The sequence below is a fragment of the Acanthochromis polyacanthus genome, chromosome 1 (assembly GCF_021347895.1).
Source record: "Acanthochromis polyacanthus isolate Apoly-LR-REF ecotype Palm Island chromosome 1, KAUST_Apoly_ChrSc, whole genome shotgun sequence".
Taxonomy (NCBI): Eukaryota; Metazoa; Chordata; class Actinopteri; family Pomacentridae; genus Acanthochromis; species Acanthochromis polyacanthus.
In genome coordinates this window covers 34,987,499-35,005,376 of record NC_067113.1, presented here as the reverse complement: position 1 = coordinate 35,005,376, position 17,878 = coordinate 34,987,499, and the positions used below count along the sequence as shown (strand labels likewise).

Genomic DNA, 17,878 nt, shown 5'->3' with positions numbered 1-17,878 from the left:
TAGACCGGACCGGAGTCAGAAATTAAGCTTTTAATTATTTTATAAATTAGCTTTTTATGTTGGGAACATGTAAATAACGAAAGCAAATATTTTCAACTAAAATTTATTTAAAGTTCTATTCGTTAAAAAAAAAATCAAACGACAGTTTTAATCGTATTTCTTCAAAATAAAGCTTCAAACTTTAGCTGATTAAATTTTGTAGCTAAATTTAATTTAGAAAAAAACATATGGTTGGTAATTAACGTTTGTTTGCTTAGCTTGTTTATAGAAATCACATTTACTTTAAGTTGATTAATATTCTTGTCGCATTTAAGCACAAACTATATGTTTTGGAGTATTTTAAAAATTTTATTTAAGTTTTTTGCATCTACAGTATATTGAATTATTTCTTTCAAATTTGAAGGAATATTATTTTGCTGAGTTTGTTTTAATATATGACCGTCTTTTTTCCCGACAATTTAAGGTAGTTTTTGTTTGTTTTAATTTCAAGATTATATTTTGTTTAAAAATATTTTGTCTGTGTGGTTTTTTTTAATTTAAAGTATATTTTATGTCTGATTGATTTTAAATTATTTGTTGTAATTTTGAAGACGTTTTTTGCTTTCTTCTGATTTTAGATGATTTGAATTATATTTTTATTTCAGATTATAAAGCATTGTTAAAATATATTTTCTCATTTAGTTTTTTTTGCTTTCTTCTGATTTTAAATTATTTTTATTTATATATTTTCATTTGAGATTATAAAGCATTAAGAATATTTTTCAGATTTTTTTGCTTTCTTCTGATTTTAAATTATTTGGTTTTTATTTTTATTTCAGATTATACAGCATTGTTAAAATATTTTTTTCTGATTTAGTTTGTTATTTCCTGACGTTTAGATTTAGTTTCCCCTGATATTAATTTGTTTTTTAGTTTTTGCTTCTGATTTTGCCTGACATGTCTGCGTTTGTTTTTGTCCGTTTTTAGGGGATTCTCTCGTTTGTTTTTCTGAGTTTAGGATATTTTGTTGTTGCTGTTGTTTTTTATTCTGATTAATATTTAGTTTCGTTAGTTTTTTATTTTGCAGTATGTTTGAAGGTTTAGAAGGACTTTAATTAAATGGAACAGTGATCCGGGTTCCGGGTCTTCCAAGCAGCAGCCACTGAATTTCCGCTTCCTGTCATTCATTTATAATCTTATTTTCTTTTAAAAATTTTATTTGTGTAAAAAAAGTAATATTAATGATTTTTACGTTAAAATAGGCACGAATTAGGTTTAGCGTTTGATTTGGAGAGAGATTTATTTTGAATTATCCCTAAACAGTAACGATGCCGTTCGTCCTGCGGGGCGGAGCTGGGTGCGGCCGACAGGAGGCGCTGTTAGTGGACAGCTTCAGTTTGAAGGCATCAGACCCGCAGGGCGATGTCACCTGTCCGCGCTGTCACCTCCTGCCGCAGCAGAAACACCTGGACGAACATCTGAGCTCCATCCTCGCCGTCAGCTTTCAGTAAGGGCCACACGGGCTTCCTCCTGATGCTAGTGTTAGCATTAGCCGTCGCCAGCTGGTGGTAGCAGCTGGGACTCGGTGTTTGGGGATGAGCTAACTGTGTAAACAACGCGGTGTGTTTGTGTTTTTGTTTGCGGCTGGTCGTTTTTGTGTTATTTACTGTCAGCTGTCACCTCCTGTAACAGCCCGCCGAGCGTTTAACGTTCACTCCAATGACAGCGTCACACCGGACTCCGTTAAAAAAATGGACAATTTAACGTTTCTCTCTGTCCGGGCTGGAAAAAACGAGCTGCCGGGAAGAAAGAGGTTCATCTGACACTTGGGTGAACCGTTATGTTTTGTTCGGCGTGTGTCTGATCCACCAAACGGCGTTAAAATGAGGTTAAATCTGCTAGTTTTTATAGTCACGTTTGTCCGTTACCGCCACCCTGTCAGCAGGACACAACAGGACGAACTGAACAGGAGCTTATATTGTTTTTGTTTTTTTGTTTTTTTTAAAAGAAGCAGAAATCGAATCTTCTGTTGTGCTGTCAGATAAGAACCACAGAAACAGAAACCTGCTGCTTTTGAAGAACCAAGAATGGTGCATTCAGCTGATCAGGAAGCAGAATGGTTATTTCTTGAGCCAAACCAAACCTCGTTCAAAAAACCTGTCGGTTTAATGTAACTCTATGTTTAAGCTGAAATACTTTCAGGACAAAAAAAGACACGTGATCTGCTAGGGTTTTGGTACCGTGTTTTAAAATTCTGCGTATGTCTGGTCAATCTATCTACCGTTAAATCCCGTTAAACCCCTGCTGTTTACGGTTGGTCGGTGCCGCCCTCCATGACTCTAGAAAACGGCGAATAATGCAGCAGAAAGTACCAATTCAACATTGAACTGTTACTGTAGAAAGTAGTGTCGCTTCAGATAAACCCCAGCAGCTCGTTATCTTTGGTTGTTAAAGAGATTAAGCTTCTGTGAATGAGTTTAGTTCGTTATTCAGAGATTTGAGTGTTTTCGGGTTAAATTGGGTGTTTTTTAAATGGAGTTCTGAACTGATTTTCAGGAGCAGCTGAGTTCTCTTCAGGAGCAGCATGGCGACACAACAGTCCATCCTGAGGGAGTTCTGCCCACTCTACTACCTGCTGAACGCCATCCCAGCAAAGGTACTGACCTGTTCCAAACCAGGCCAAACCAGGTCAAGGTTCTGACATGTGCAAAACTAGACCAACCTTCTAACCAGGCCAAAACAAACCTAACTACTGACCTGCTTTAAATGCTACCAAGCTGATAATGTTTTATTACTAAAGGTCCCATATGGGAAACAGTCATTCTTATTGTTTTTCACTTGGAGGTGTTAAATAAACTCTATTAGGCTACAAAAACATTTACTTTTACCTCCCACTTTTACAAACAGTGGGAACTTTACTACCATACTACCCAACCAACTAATATTTATCCAGCTCAAACATTGCAGGCCTCACACCCCACCAATTCAGAAACAGAACTACAGCTAGGAGTTAGCTTTAATAGTGATGAAGATGATGCTACTGTGTGTTTAGAATAGTGATGAACATGATGCTACTGTGTGTCATTGCTGATGAAGGTGAGTGTCCTTGTCTCTCTACAGGTGCAGCGAGGGTTCAGATCCGTCCTCGTCTACCTGACAGCTCTGGACAGCAGCTCTGACTTCCTGGCGGTGGGCAGCAGCATCGGGATGCTCTACCTGTACTGTCGTCGCCTCGCACACATGAACAAGTACAGCCTGGAGGTCAGAGCTCTTCTTCTGTGGTGTTTGTTGTCATTCTGCCTGTAGCAGTCGAGAGGTTTAAACTACCAGGAGCTGAAGTGTAGTTTGTTGCTTCCAGCTGTTTAGGATTATTTCCTCTGAGTGTATTAAATACGTGTGTTCACCAAGTTGTAGTGTGATAGTAGGGTGTGGTGTCTACAGGCAGTGCAGACATAGAAGGTTATATATTTTGATTTTTTTTGTATAGGTAATATACAGATCACCTCACACAGGTAACAAACAGGTAACATGTTGGTAACATACAAGTAACATACAGCACGCCTCATACACGTAACATGCAGGTAACATTCAGGTAACAGTTTATTGAACACCTGCAGCATCACACAGCAGCAGAATCCATAACAGGAGTGAGCTGCACAAATTTAAACTCTATAGCAGTGACTTTATTCATTTGTTTTTGTTTATTATTATTTATTCTGTTCAGTCTCTATGATAAATACGGTTCCACGGTTCTGTCGGTCTCTTTGGTGAATCTCTGAACGACAGAAAACTCCACTGATGGAGTGCTCTGAGGTCTGACAAGAGCTGCAGATAATCAGTAGATTAGAGGACGTCTGCAGGGATCAGATAATCGGAGTGGTTTTGGTTTCACAGGGGAAGTGTGACGCCATCACGGCGGTGAAGCTGCTCAGCTGCTTTGATGATCTGGTTGCCGTGGGAACAGCTTCAGGTCGGGTCGCGGTCTTCCAGCTGGTGTCTCCGCTTCCTGGTCGTAACAAACAGGTGAGAAAGTTGACAGGTGTTGCTGCGGCAACGTGCCTTTCTGTCCGTAGCTCACCTGTCCATGTGTGTGTCTGCAGCTAAGGCGTTTCGACGTGGTCGGCCTCCATAAAGGCTCCGTCACCTCGCTGGCCTGGAGCACCAACGGGATGAAGCTTTTCTCCGGAGATGATAAAGGACGGGTGGTGTTCTCTGCTCTGGACCTGGACCAAGTGAGATCACAGCGACACAGCACAGGTAACACACTTTTATGAGACACCACCTGACTGCGTGTGTGTGTGTGTGTGTGTGTGTGTGTGTGTGTGTGTGTGTGTGTGTGTGTGTGTGTGTGTGTGTGTGTGCAGGGAGTGTGTAAACCTGTGCTGCTGCTGGAGGAGTCCTCAGGTGTGGTCCAGATAGAGTACAGTCACCAGGTGCTGCTGGTCTCAACACAACAGAGGTCTCTGCTTTACTGCACTCAGACACAGGAGGTTCTGCAGCTGGGAACCAAGCCCCGCAAGAGGTACAGCACACCTGACACAGGTAGCACACAGGTAATATACAGGTAACATTCAGGGAACTTACAGGTAACACTAAGGTAACATTCAGGTAACATACAACACACCTATAGCGATACCCGTACCCTCTGACAGTACTTGTACTTTCTTACAGTACTTGTACTTTCTGACATTACTTGTACTTTTTGACAGTACTTGTACTTTCTTACAGTACTTGTACTTTCTTACAGTACTCTCTTATTGTTGCAGCAGCGGCAGGTTTGGCGCCTGCTTCCTTCCTGCTCTCTGTAAACAGAGCGACCTTCAGGTGTTTGCTGCTCGACCTGGACTCAGACTGTGGAGGTCTGACATCAGAGGACAGGTGGAGGACACCCGGCTGCTCAAGCCACTCTTCAACACACAGGTACACTGGGAACACTGGGAGCACTGGGGACACTGGCTACGAGGTACAATCTTCAGCATAAAAAAAAAGAAAATAATCGGTGCAGTCATTTCTACCCTAATGCTCGTTTCTCCTCCTGTCCATCAGATACCTCAGTTTGAGTTGTTTCCTCGTCCGGCTCCGATCGGAGCGTATCGTCCAGCAGAACGACAGCTCGGCCTGCTCAGCTGTTTCCTCAGAGAGGGCTGGATCCTCAGCTGGAACGAGTACAGCATCTACGTCCTGGACTGCCTCAACGAGGTACTGCAGCTGCTGCAGAGCTCCGTTAGAAAGCTCTCTGATGTTAACGAGGAATAATCTGTCTCTGCTAATGAGCTACAGCTTAACGAGGCTCTCAGTCAGCTACAGTGTCTGAGGCATCAGGTTTAGTTCTGGAGGTCCAGCATCTGTTCTGATGGACAGTCTGTGTTTTTCTCTGGTTCTCTGATTGTTGACTTTGTGTCTGAAGGTGATCATTGGAGCGTTGGAGAGCAGTGGAGACATCGTGTCGGTGTCGTGTTGTGAAAATGAGATCTTCGTCCTGAAAGGAGACAGAGACATCATCCGTCTGTCCAACAGCCCAGAAGGACTGGCGTCCAACTGTGAGTACTACAAGTAATGCTACTAGTAGAACTACTAATACAGTACTGCAGTACATGGTTTCTCACCTGCCTGGTTCTCTCCCTCAGTGTCAGAGCTCTCAGTCCGTCTGACCTCACCTCTGACCACGCCCACCATCCTCCAGCCAACCGGATCGGTGGAAACGGCTCAGCCAATCAGAACCATGGCCATCATCGTAGAGGGAGGGGGGAGGGAGGAAGGGGGAGGAGGGGGAGATTCTGTCAGGAAGGACAAGACGAGGAAGAGGAGGGAGGAGTGGAGGAGGTGGAGGAGGCCGAGGAGCAGGAGGAGCAGCTGGAGGTAATTCAGAAGAGTTGGAGAGTCAGTTACCATGGACTAGTTAACCTTCTTACTCACAGACTGGTTTACTGGTTAGGTTTACAGACTGGTTAGCTAACCGCACTGAGTTTTACTAGTTAATGTAACCGGTGTGTTTTGGTAAATGTTTGTCCAGGCGATGGAAGTCTGTCAGAGATCCGGTTTGGTCACCAGCAGCTCCCGTAGCCGCAGCAGCTCCGTCACTTCCTGGGACAGTCTCCACGGAAACGCCGGGGTGAGCACGTCCTCCGAGCTGAGCTCCAGACGCTACAGCGCCCCCTTGGGTCAGGAGGAGATGCAGCAGGAGCTGGTGGTGAAGGCCATCAGGGTGAAGAAGAAGAGGAGGAGACGACAAGGCAAGTAGATAGACGGACAGTAAGACGGACAGACGGACAGTAAGACGGACAGACGGACAGTAAGACGGACAGACAGGTATTATTGATTGTCTCGTGTCCTTCCGTCTCCTCAGACAGCAGCAGTGGAAACCGTCTCTCGGAGAGCAGCTGTTCGGAATCCATGTTTGTCGTCCAGGACGGCAGCTGTAGTGATGGAGGAAGTGGAACTCCTCTGAGCGATCGAGCGTCCCTCATCGGTCTGGACCTCCAGAACCAAGACTCCCCAGACCAGAACCAGGACTCACAGGAAGCAGATGGTGGAGGCCCAGACAAAGCCATGAAAGACAGAGAGTTCTCCTCCAACCAGGCCGGGTGAGTAGCTGAGAACTTTGTGGTTCCGTCTCCTCCTTGTCTCCTGCTGACGCGTCTGTCTCCTCCTCGTCTTCAGCTCCGTCCTCCCTCCAGGCTCTCTGCTCCTCCAGGGTCTGGAGAACCAGCTGAACCCCAGAAAGGCCTCCGGTACTGGTTCAGATGCAGACATCGTCCCCCCGACTCCAGATGTGGACCTGCTGCTGGAGTGCACTTTCTCCTACATGCACAACTCCGAGGAGGACGATGGACTGGAGCAGCAGCCAATGGAGGAGCAGGAGGACGAGTTTCTGAGCCCTCTGATTGGACCAGAGGAGGATGAGGAGGAGGAAGTATGTTGATGCTGAAGTCCCCAGACCTCTACAACTAGTCCCCAGATTTATGCAGCTCCTCTGTAGACTTCCTTCATATTTGAGAGATCCTCTCTTAGATTTTCTGTCTTTTACTTGGCGTTCCACTTTCCTTGTGAGTCATGTTGGACAGATGCTCTGTTAAAATGTAATGTCTATGTGATGTTTCCTCTATTTGTGTGCAGGATGATGACCTGGCTCCCCCTGCTGGTCTGGCAGACCAGATGTTTTACTCCACCATGTCCACTCTGGACAGGAAGCCCAGTGTGTCCAGTGATGAAGAGGGAGATATCTACCGTCACTCTCTGCCCCCTGGTGGCAAGGCAGGGGACGTCCACACCTGTCCGTCCAATCAGACGGAGAAGACAACCGACAGACAGACAAACCAGGACAGTCAGGACAGAGAGAGACACAAACCAGACCAGGTGAGACATAAAAAAAACCAGACCAGGTGAGACGGAGGCAGTCCTGACCAGGTGTCAGCAGGATCTAATAAAAGTTTATTTTTCTTTTCCAGTTGGCTGAAAGTTGGATGGGATACTCAGGACCTGGATGTGGAATACTGAGCCTGCAGGTGACAGACAGGTGAGTTGGTTGGTGACTCTCAGGTGACTCTCAGGGGTCTTACAGGTGTCTGACATGTGACCTGTGTGTTTCAGGTATGTGTGGTGTCTGGATTTTAAAGGAGGACTGTTCTGCAGTGTTCTGCCTGAAACTGGACTCAACTGGCAGCGCTTTGAAGATAATGTCCACCAGGTGGCATTATCACCTTCAGGTGAGCTCTGACATCATCCACCTGTTGTTAAAGATGTCACATGTTCTCTGCAGACATTTTACAGTCTGTCTTTGTGGGAGTATTTCACCAGCATCAAAGTCTCCAGTTCTGCCTCTGCTTTGTGTCTTTTCTTGCTTTCTTCCCTGCCCGTCTTTGCTGTAACACACCTGTACAGGTGTATGTAGCATTAGCGGGTTGCTAACTGTTGCTGACTCCATCAGGTAACCTGCTGTGGAAGGTGGAACAGAAGACCATGACGGCATTCGCTTGTGCTAAAGTTTCGGTTAAAGGTAAACGACACTGGTACAAAGCGGTGGAGCAAACAGCCTTCGTGGCTCTGAGTGACGACTCGGCCTGGATCATCCGGACCAACGGAGACCTCTACCTGCAGACAGGTAGCCACTCACCTGTCTAACCAGTGCACAAATTCACCATGAAGCCACCAGTTTAAGTAGCTTTTATGGAAAAACATCAAAATCCTTTGATGGAAGCTTCTGAAAATGTGAACACTTTCCGGTTTCTTTCCTCCTCTGTGACGATGAACAGAATCTCTTTGGGTTGTGGATAAAACGAGACACTCGGTGCGAAAAACGTGAAGAAAAAAACGGACAGATTAGTCTATAACAAAGGCAATAGTAGCAGCATCTTTACTGAACGCTTCAATTTATGATCATCTTCCTGCAACACTAATAGCACTTCTTACTTCATAGAAGCTGTTAACCCTTCAGCATCGACGTTAAAAACTGCAGAAATGAAAGTAGAAACTGCAAAAGCAATGGATGAATGTCAGATTTTCAACTCGTTCTGTTGAAAATACTCAGCCAAAGCTACACTTAAAATCCTGATCTGTTTTTAAAATGTCTTCATTCTAAACGTCTAGAGATGCCTGAAGGTCTCCAAATAGTGTTCACAGCAGATCCTTTAATAGACTCAAAATTCTTGGTTCCTCTGCAAAACTGACAAGTCATGACTCACTCAGCTGTAGGCTACATTAAAAAAACAAAAAGTTGTCAGGTTGAAGTGCAGGCAATGTTTCCACAGACAGACTGAGAGGAAAATCAAATCTCTAAAGAGACTAGAGTAAAATATGGAGGAGAAATTGTCCAAAAAGACTCAAATTGTCCATTACACCTCAAATATTGTCATTTCGAACCAATTTTGGGACATTTCGAACACGTTTCAGCGATTTCCAAACAGTTTACTTGTCATTTTGGAGTTTTTTTTGTTTACTCTGGACCAACTGTGAGTGAATTTGGGCAATTTTCTGTTACTTTCAACTGTATATAGGAAAATTAAACCTACTGGATGGGTAAAATAAATGCAGCACGACTCAGAAACGCTGATCAGAGGAGCAAGTTGTTGGAGATACATTCAGCATGGAGAAACATCTTTTTGCAGCTGATGTGCAGAGACTCAAAACTGTTCATAATGACTTGAATTTCGCCATTTTGAAAACATTTTGGGCCATTTTGAACACGTTTCAGGAAATTTCGAGCAATTTACTTGTCATTTTGGACTTTGTTTTTTCATTTGAACCAACTCTGTGTCAATTTGGTAAATTTTCTGTTACTTTGGGCAGGTTTCAAGTTATTTTAGATGAAAATGAAAGCTGCTGGATGAGTAAAATAAAGTCAGCATGGCTCAGAAACAGTGAACAGAGGAGCAAGTAGTTGGAGATCCATCCAGCATGGTGAAACATCTTTCTACTGATGATGAGCAGAGTAGAGAGAACAGTCTGGAGACACTGAAAATGTGTAAATAGTTCAATATATATAATACGTAAAACATTTTATCTCATGTTGGTGACATCTGTGGACACTTGGGAGCATGTTGGACATGTTAGCTCCGTGGTTTTTCTGTTTTTCTAGAATAGATAATCAGATAAACTATTTTTGTTGTGATTTGCACAGAAGACATTTTAAATTCTGTCTCCTTCTTCATGGTGGTGCTGTTTCCATAGAGATTCAGGACTTCAGATTGCAGAAAAGTAAGGAATAAAAGGTGCCTGGTTCTCCTGCAGCTGTAACGTTTCGGACTGACCAGCAGGCGGCGTCTTGTGAGCAGCTAAAGTTCACTCCGCCTCTTATTAGAAGTGTTTCAAGGTGTTGGTGTGTTAAAAATAACCCGTAGGATGATTGAAACGATCTGTTTACCAAAGTTGTCTTTAATATTTCGTACAGGTTTCAACATTTTCACAGAATTTGAAACTAAACGTCCCGACAACTCTCACCTCATGTTGTTGTACCGTTGCCATAGTGACGGCGGTCCACCTGTGTTTCAGGTCTGAGCATGGAGCGTCCCTGCGCTCGCTCGGTGAAGGTGGAGTCTCCCTGCGTGTTCAGCCAGGTGTGTGTCCGGGCAGGTGTGGTCTGGGCTCTGAGCGAACACAAGGCTCTGTTCTACAGGGAAGGACTGGACAGTTACTGCAGCGAGGGAGAGGGCTGGAAGTACGACACCGTCAGGTACTACTACTGTAATACTACTGTAATACTACTGTAATACTGCTGTAATACTGCAGCGAGGGAGAGGGCTGGAAGTACGACACCGTCAGGTACTACTACTACTGCAGTACCTCTGCAGTACTGCACACAGCAGGGTCGTCATTGGTGGTTTGGTGACAGTAAAGACACCTGAGTGCAGGAAGGGTACCTGACTGATCACCTGTGGTTCTCAGTGAGGCTCAGGGCCTGGAGCTGATGTGCGTTGCCCTGGGAGACGGTGGGACGGCCTGGGCGCTGGACGCCAGCGGCAGCCTCTGGTTCCGGACCGGCATCTGTTCCTCCAAACCGCAGGGCGACGACGACCACTGGTGGCAGGTAGGCGGTTCAGGTGTGAACACATGAATCTGAGGACAGGTGGAGGTTTAGAGGACGTCTATCAAATGTTTGATGTGGAGAGGTCAGGTCACATGACGGGGCTGTCAGGCGTGTGTGATGTCAGGTGTGTTCTCAGCTGCTGTCTCTCCATAGATCAGTATTTCGGACTACGTGGTCTTCGATCAGGGCAGTCTGTTCCAGACGCTGCTGCAGGCCACGCACAGCGTTGCCACGGTAACCAGGGCGCCGGTGGAGCGGGTGGTGGCCTTCCTGTCGCAGTACTCTCAGTGCCAGCCGAGCCTGGTCAGTGCCAATGCCAGCGGAGTCTGGGTCGCCTCAGGACGGAACCAGCTGCACCTGGCCCGTGGCAGCCTGGTGGGTCAGTACCACGTTACATCACTTCCTGTTTCAGTCAGAACACAGTTCATACCTGAGCTCAGGTGTTTCAGCTGCTGTTTGTCTTGGGTTCCTTCAGGAACTTTCTGGCAGAATGTTGTTCCAAGAGGAACCGTCTCAGCCACCAGGTGGACCTTCATCACGTCTTCAGCTGTGCCGCACAAAGAAGGTAACACACCTGGGACAGTACACACACCTGGACTCTAGACACACCTGGACTTCAGGGTTGTTTCTGTGTTACCTGTGTCTCAGGTACGTTCCTGTGGTTGGCTCAGAGCAGGAAGGATCTGTTCTGTGTCTGGGATCAGGATGGAGAGCTCCGCCCCTCTTCTGTCCTTCTACCACCTGAGGTAAAAACACCTGTCCCAGATGCTACTGGTCTGTCTTAACGCTGATGTTCCACCTGTACGTTCGCTGATGTTCCGTCGTGTTCTACCTGTGAGCTCAGGTGGAGCTGACTCACCTGTCTGCCTGTCGTGACGCTCTGTGGGGTTTGGACACTCACGGCCGAGTCAGCATTCGAACGCTGTCCCCGTCCTGTCCCACCGGGCTGCACTGGACCCTCCTGGACCTCAGCCAGCTCGGTATGTACCTGAGGCACACCTGGAAGGAAAACTGAGCTGATGTTTTAACCCTGGTGTCGTCCTGCGGGACAAAATCGACCTGTTTTAAAGATTGAAAATGTGGGTAAAAATATATTTTCACAGTGAAACTTCTGATGTCCACATTTTTGACATTTTGGGGAAATCTTTGAACAGTTTTTGGTGGAAAAAAAGAAATGTTAAAATTGTTTCTTGAGAACATTCACAGAAAAATCTAACCAGAATCCAGCTAAATTTTGGATTTTGGTTGATTAAAGAAAATATTTTATATATATATATATATATATATATATATATATATATGTAGTCACTTCAGATATTTTTAAGATTTTTACTCACTTTTTGAAATTATTTACAAGAATTTTCTTGCCACATTTGGGGATTTTTTAAAATAAAACTTTAAGGATTTTTTAAAAGAAATTATTGAAATTTTCTCCCTAAAGGTTTTGCAAATTTTCAGAAATTTGGGGAAATTTTTTTGCTAAATTTTTGGATTTTTTTCAGATAAGGAAACAACATTTTTTGGTGCCAACAGGAGGGTTAAAGAACACCTGAACTGCACCTTTACAGTGTTTTATTTGATAACAGAGAGGTTGCGTCTGATTGGTAGAATAGTGTGTTTGTGGTGGGTGTGTATCTGGAGGGTGGGGGGACTCCAGTTGTGGTCAGGTTACATTATGTTGCACAACACACACACACTTATGTTGACCTCTGAATTACAGACTGTTACACAACCTCCACCTGTCAGTGTGAAGGAGACACAGCTATGCATCTCTGTGTGTGTTGTGCGTCATGCTGTAACCTGACTGATAGGTCAGGTCTGTTTTTAGTTCCTCTGCCCTTCTCACTATCAGCGACCACATGACTGTCTGCAGACACACAGCAGCACTGAGCGCGCTCAGTAGCAGGACCTGAACAACATCATCCTCTGAGTTAAACCCTCTAAGAAACTTTATTACTGCAACACAGTTACTGTTCACACAACAGTAAACAGATACAGGTACTGCTACTGCTGTAATAGTACTCTAATAGTACTCTAGTACTGTAGAAAGGGAGAGGACTGGAAATTACTAAGTACTATTGTAATCCTACTGTAATACTGCAGTAATACTGTGTGAAGGGCTGGAAGTATGACATTGTCAGATACTACTGTTTCAGTATTACTACTCTAATATGATGTAAGGGGAATGGCTGACAATACGACACAGACAGGTACTACTACTGTAGTTCTACTATAATACTGCAGTGAAGGAGGGACCTTAAAAACTGACTCACCGTTGGATCCTGATGGATCCTGATTGATCCCGATCCATCTGTCTCCATGTCAGGGATCATTTATAACTAAGTAGTTAATTAAGTTCCTGCTTTTCCAGGTGTGTGGATGCATGCAGCTCTGATTCAGGCTCTTTGCTTTACATCAGTTTAGTTTCTGTTTGTTTACTGTTTGAATTAAAGCACAGAAGCAGCAGCAGCACATTTTCTAGGCTTCAGAGGTCAGAGGTCATCATGATGTTTTCAGTCTGCAGTGAAATATGAGGCTGTTCCCCTAAAACGCACTGACCTGGAATCTGTTCAGAAACCGACTCTGCTCACGTTACTCCGACACCAGTATGAGCTCACAACTCGCTCACATGAAGGGGCTCTAGACTCCAATTAGTTCCAGATGTTTCGAGGAGGTTCCAGATGTTTCAGGTGGTTCAAGGAGCCAGCAGATTGGTTTTATTCATCTTCAGCTTCAGACTGCATGAGGTTGTTTGAAGAATCATTCAAGGGTTCCAGTGAAGGAAGTGGGTCAACTGGACCTTGAGGAGGTCTGAGGGTTCTTGTTGTTCTGGTGTTTCATAGGCTCTTGTATGAAGATGTAATTGTGCATTCAGGTGTGTTGAAGAACGACGTTACCTGTGCATTACAGGAGGTGTTCGTCTGGTCAGTGTGAGCTGCGGCAGTCAGAACGTCTGGGCCGTGGACAGTCGAGGAGTCGTTTACTTCAGAGTTGGAACCCAACCACTGAACCCGAGCATGATGCTGCCAGCCTGGATCCACATAGAACCACCTGTACAGGTAACATATTGCATCCATATAGAACTCCCTCTACGCTGTGCGAGTGTCACCTCTCCAGGTAACTGTGATGTCATGTCTTTGCAGCCAATAGGAGTGCAGCTGGTCAGCATTCAGACGAGTCCTAACGATCGCCTCCTCTGGGCGTTGGACAACAGAGGAAGTGTCTTCGTCAGGACTGGACTCAGCGACGAGATGCCCGTTGGGACGGACTGGGAGCTGGTACCAGGTACTCACCTGTCGACACCTGTGTGGTGAACATGTCAGTCCAGCATTCAGCGCTCACACTGGTTAAACTGGTCTTACTGGTGCGTGTATCTGCAGGTCTGGCAGTCAGTCAGCTGGTCCTCAGCTGTCGGACTGTGTGGGTTCGCTGCGTGAACGGGGACTTGGCTCGACGTTATGGCGTCTCTGAAAGAAACCCGGCAGGCGATTACTGGAAGAAGATCCCTGGAAGCGCCAACTGGTTCACTGGTAAGACTTGTTTTATGTGGAGTTTATACTGGTGACACTGTGTTTTATAGCAGGTTTATGCTTGTGTATCTCAGGTGTGTCTCAGATGTCTCTTTCTGTCTTTGCAGTTACTCCTGAGGACGAGTTGTGGGCAGTTACTCCTATTGGTGGATTGTCCCGCCGACTGACAAAGCTCCTCCCACAGACCCCCAGTAGACCCGCCCCCTCAGGCCCCACCCTCGGAGGAGATGACGTTGACGACGAATGGGAGCTCATCTGACCTGCTTGGTGTTGGTCAGAGTGATCTCACCTGGCAGAATGCTGTGATGTCACGGTGACAACACTTCCTGTTTACAAACTTCTCTCTGGGCAGACAGGAAGTGGGCAGGTGACATCACTTCCTGTGATGACTGCCACACAGGGAGGTCAGGTGGCTGCTAGGAAACGAAGTGAACTTGTTTTATTTTTGTTTTAACGGGAAGCACTTTAAACTCTAAAGGGAGACGGACCACACCCTCGCTTAGACTGGTTCTACTGGACCAGAACCAGAGAGGAACTCATCAGATACCACTGGAACCAGTCAGTGGGTACTACTTTCTCACTAAGACTTCTTCTGCTGTTACTGCTCAACCAGAACCAATAACGAACTAATCAGAAAACATTGGAACCAGTCAGGGGTATTACGTCCTCACTTAGACTGGCTGTGCTGGTGCTATTGGTCCAGAACCAGTTAGAAACCTGTCAGTAGGTATTACATCCTCACGATGCTAGTTCTGCTGACAAATCCAGCAGAACCAGCGGGTTTGTAGTAGCTTCTCACTCAAGTCTGGTTCCACTGACCCAGAGTCAGTCAGGAACCAGTAGAACCAGTCAGGAACTATTCAGAAACCAGTTAGAACTTGCCTGTATGTACGACATCCCCACTGAGATTAGTTTTACTAGTTCTCACTGGGTCTGAAAGGTGGTAGTGGGTTTCTGACAGGTTCTGTTTTTCTTTGCTGGTTCTAACTGGTTTTTGATTTGTTCTGTTGCCTGTTTGAAATCAGATCTTTTATTTCAGTACAGTGTGGTCTTACTGGTCCTTACTGCATCTAACTGACTCTAACTCACCAGGTGTGACTGGTTGTAACTGGTTTCTGTGGGTTCTAAATCTGCTAACACTTAATCCAGGTAATTTCAGACTGGTTTAAAATCAGATCATTTATTCAGTTTAATGGGGTCTTACTGGTTCTAACTGGTTCTAAAAGCTCAGTTTTTCATTCTACTTTAGTTCAGTCTGGTTCTGTATACGAATTTTAAAGGGACATTTCATAGCTCAGTTCAGTCCAGTTAAGTCTGTTTGTACCTGGTTCTAACTGGGTTAGGAACTTGTTAGGGACTAATCGATATGTAAGCACCTGAACTGGTTCCACTTTTACTTCACTCTGGTTCTGTATGAGGACTTTAAAGGGACATTACAGGGGAGCATTAACACTAAAGGTCAGTGTGGTTCTAAGTATATATAACAGGTTCTCCGTCAGCACGGTTCCATTTTCTGATTATGTATCACAGTTAGCTTCAAGCTAACGGGGGCATTAATCTGAATCAGTCTGTCGGTTCAGTTTCCTCTTCTGAGAAACTGAAACCTGAAAACTTTCTGGGTTCTTAGTACCAACCCGGATCCTCTGACTGGGTGTTAGTGGGACCATGCTGGACCGGATCAAACTGAACCATCACACTAAGACCGATAACCAGCTGACTAACAGGTGTCGTGGAAAACGCTACCTGTCTGTTGCCTCGTTACCACGGTAACAGACAGAAGCCCCGCCTACTGGGACTGAGGCATGGAAAAATGTAAAAAAAAAAACCATTAAATATACGTTTGCTTGTTGAAGAAACGGGAAAAACACAAAGATAGTGCAGAAACAGGATGTAGAACAAAACCTGAAACCTTATGGACCCTGATGGACGCTGATGGATGCTGATGATCCCTGATGGACCCTGATGGGTTCTGATGAACAGTGGTGGACTATGGGCCTGCATTAAGGTCCAGGTCTGAACTGAGTTTATCCCTAACAGGCTAAAATAGTGACGAAAACACAGACTGGTCCTTAGCGCCTACTCCATCTCTGGCTGTTTCGCCATGGAGAACTGGGCAGGTGTGACTCTGTGGTGATGTCATCCTGCTGTTAGCTGATTGGTTGGATATTCAGCCAATTAGATTCAGTGTAAACTCACCTCTTGTGTTTCAGTCATTAACTTAATAAACATGTTTAAACACTGCAGCGGCTTCGGGTCACTGATCAGGTTATTGATCAGCACTGGGGGTCATGTGGTTCTGTTCAGGTCCACAGTCAGGACTGGATCCACCTCAGGGGCCCCTTTCTGCCTCCACGCATTCGGGTCCTGGATCTGTTCACAGCCAAGTTCTGGTTTTGTTCACAATTCCAGTAACTAGTTTGTGTCCACTTGTTCAAACTAAACTATCATTAAGAGATCAGCTGCTGGATAATTCCTCATCAAATTAAGCAAATATGGGAATAATTCTCCCTTCACTTTCTCAGCATCAGCTGATCCTTTATCTCCAGTACCTTTATTTAACAAATCAAAGTTCTGTCTTCAGACTGAATATTTTCAGAGTTCCAGGTCCTTGAAGTTCATAGAGGTGGTTCAGATTTAGCACTTTTTAATGGACTTTTCCATCATTTCTGAGTGTCAGAACTTCATCAGTCCAGCAGATAGAACCATGGCATTTAGGAGGAGAAACATCTGAGTTCTAGGGAAAAAAAACTGACACCAGATCAGTTTTACATCCATCCAGGTGTCACAATCTAAAAACTAAATCAGTTTTTTGATCATTTTTCTACAATCAATGTCCCACCATGATGCTGCCACCACCGTGCTTCACAGTGAGGATGGAGTGTTTGTGATCAAACACAGCATTTAGTGCCAACTTATGACCAACTATGAGTATCAGTATTGTGGGATGTATCATAGTTTGATGCCGAAGAGACGTAATACAATCAAGACGTCACAATAAAGGACAAAAACGAGACACAAAACAAGAAAAGAGAGATGGTCCAAAAACCCACAGAACAACACAAACTTATGCAAAATGTCAGAAGGGAGACAAAAAAACAACAAAGATGAGCACAAAACAACAAAAAAACAGACGTAACAAGAGAAACTAAGTCAGTTTTACATCCATCCAGGTGTCACACTCTGAAGACTAAATCTGTTTTTTGTTTATTTTCTCTATAACCAATTGTGAGCATCAGTATTATGGGATGTATCATAGTTTGAGCAGTTTAATGACGATGGCATAAAGTCAGAAACAATCATTGGTTCCCCGTATGTGTTACTGTTTTCTGATAATTCACCAGAGAAAACTTTGAGTAACTCTGGGTAAACTCTGAAGGTTCATATCAGCATGTTGGTAGGTGGTTGGTCAGAACTATTATAGACAAAGAAAAGATTGATTTACGGACAGAAGATACCAGAATCATCAAATAGACACCATTCACTCTGAGAAAACTAATTTCTACTAGTCATATTTTAACACTTTCAAAGTTTAAAATGTGACATTTTGTTTCCTTAAGGAATTAAAAACATCATCATTCCTGTACTAACTGTTGACTATATTAGAAAATGCCCCATGATACTGATGCTCAAAGTTAATTCTAATAAATATTTTGCTGAACAAACAACAAATTTTGTCTTTAGGTTGCAAAACTTCAAATGGACATACAATTCATTTAGCTGTGGATTTTAACATAAATGGGTTTTCCATGCATATCTGCACTACTAATGAAGTTCTGATGATGGGAAAAGTAAATTAAAAAGCACAAAATTTCAATCCACCTCTACTTAAAGGGTCTGTAAAACTTTG

At 44.4% G+C, this 17,878-nt stretch overlaps 1 protein-coding gene across 1 annotated transcript; it reads left to right on the top strand.

Moving 5' to 3' along the window:
* Nucleotides 1–1,325: 1,325 nt before the first annotated feature.
* tecpr2 (tectonin beta-propeller repeat containing 2) lies at nt 1,326–16,272 on the top strand. Its single transcript, XM_022210169.2, is given in 28 exon segments — nt 1,326–1,486; nt 2,536–2,635; nt 3,100–3,240; nt 3,874–4,002; nt 4,080–4,211; nt 4,344–4,501; nt 4,746–4,899; nt 5,026–5,178; nt 5,387–5,519; nt 5,607–5,747; nt 5,750–5,838; nt 5,993–6,212; nt 6,326–6,563; nt 6,640–6,892; nt 7,096–7,335; nt 7,428–7,495; nt 7,570–7,685; nt 7,907–8,080; nt 9,967–10,147; nt 10,360–10,501; nt 10,655–10,880; nt 10,977–11,066; nt 11,150–11,247; nt 11,346–11,481; nt 13,412–13,560; nt 13,645–13,786; nt 13,882–14,031; nt 14,139–16,272. Coding segments are annotated over 27 exon segments (4,077 nt in total). The 5' UTR covers nt 1,326–1,486; nt 2,536–2,563; the 3' UTR covers nt 14,291–16,272.
* The last annotated feature ends 1,606 nt before the right edge of the window (nt 16,273–17,878 follow it).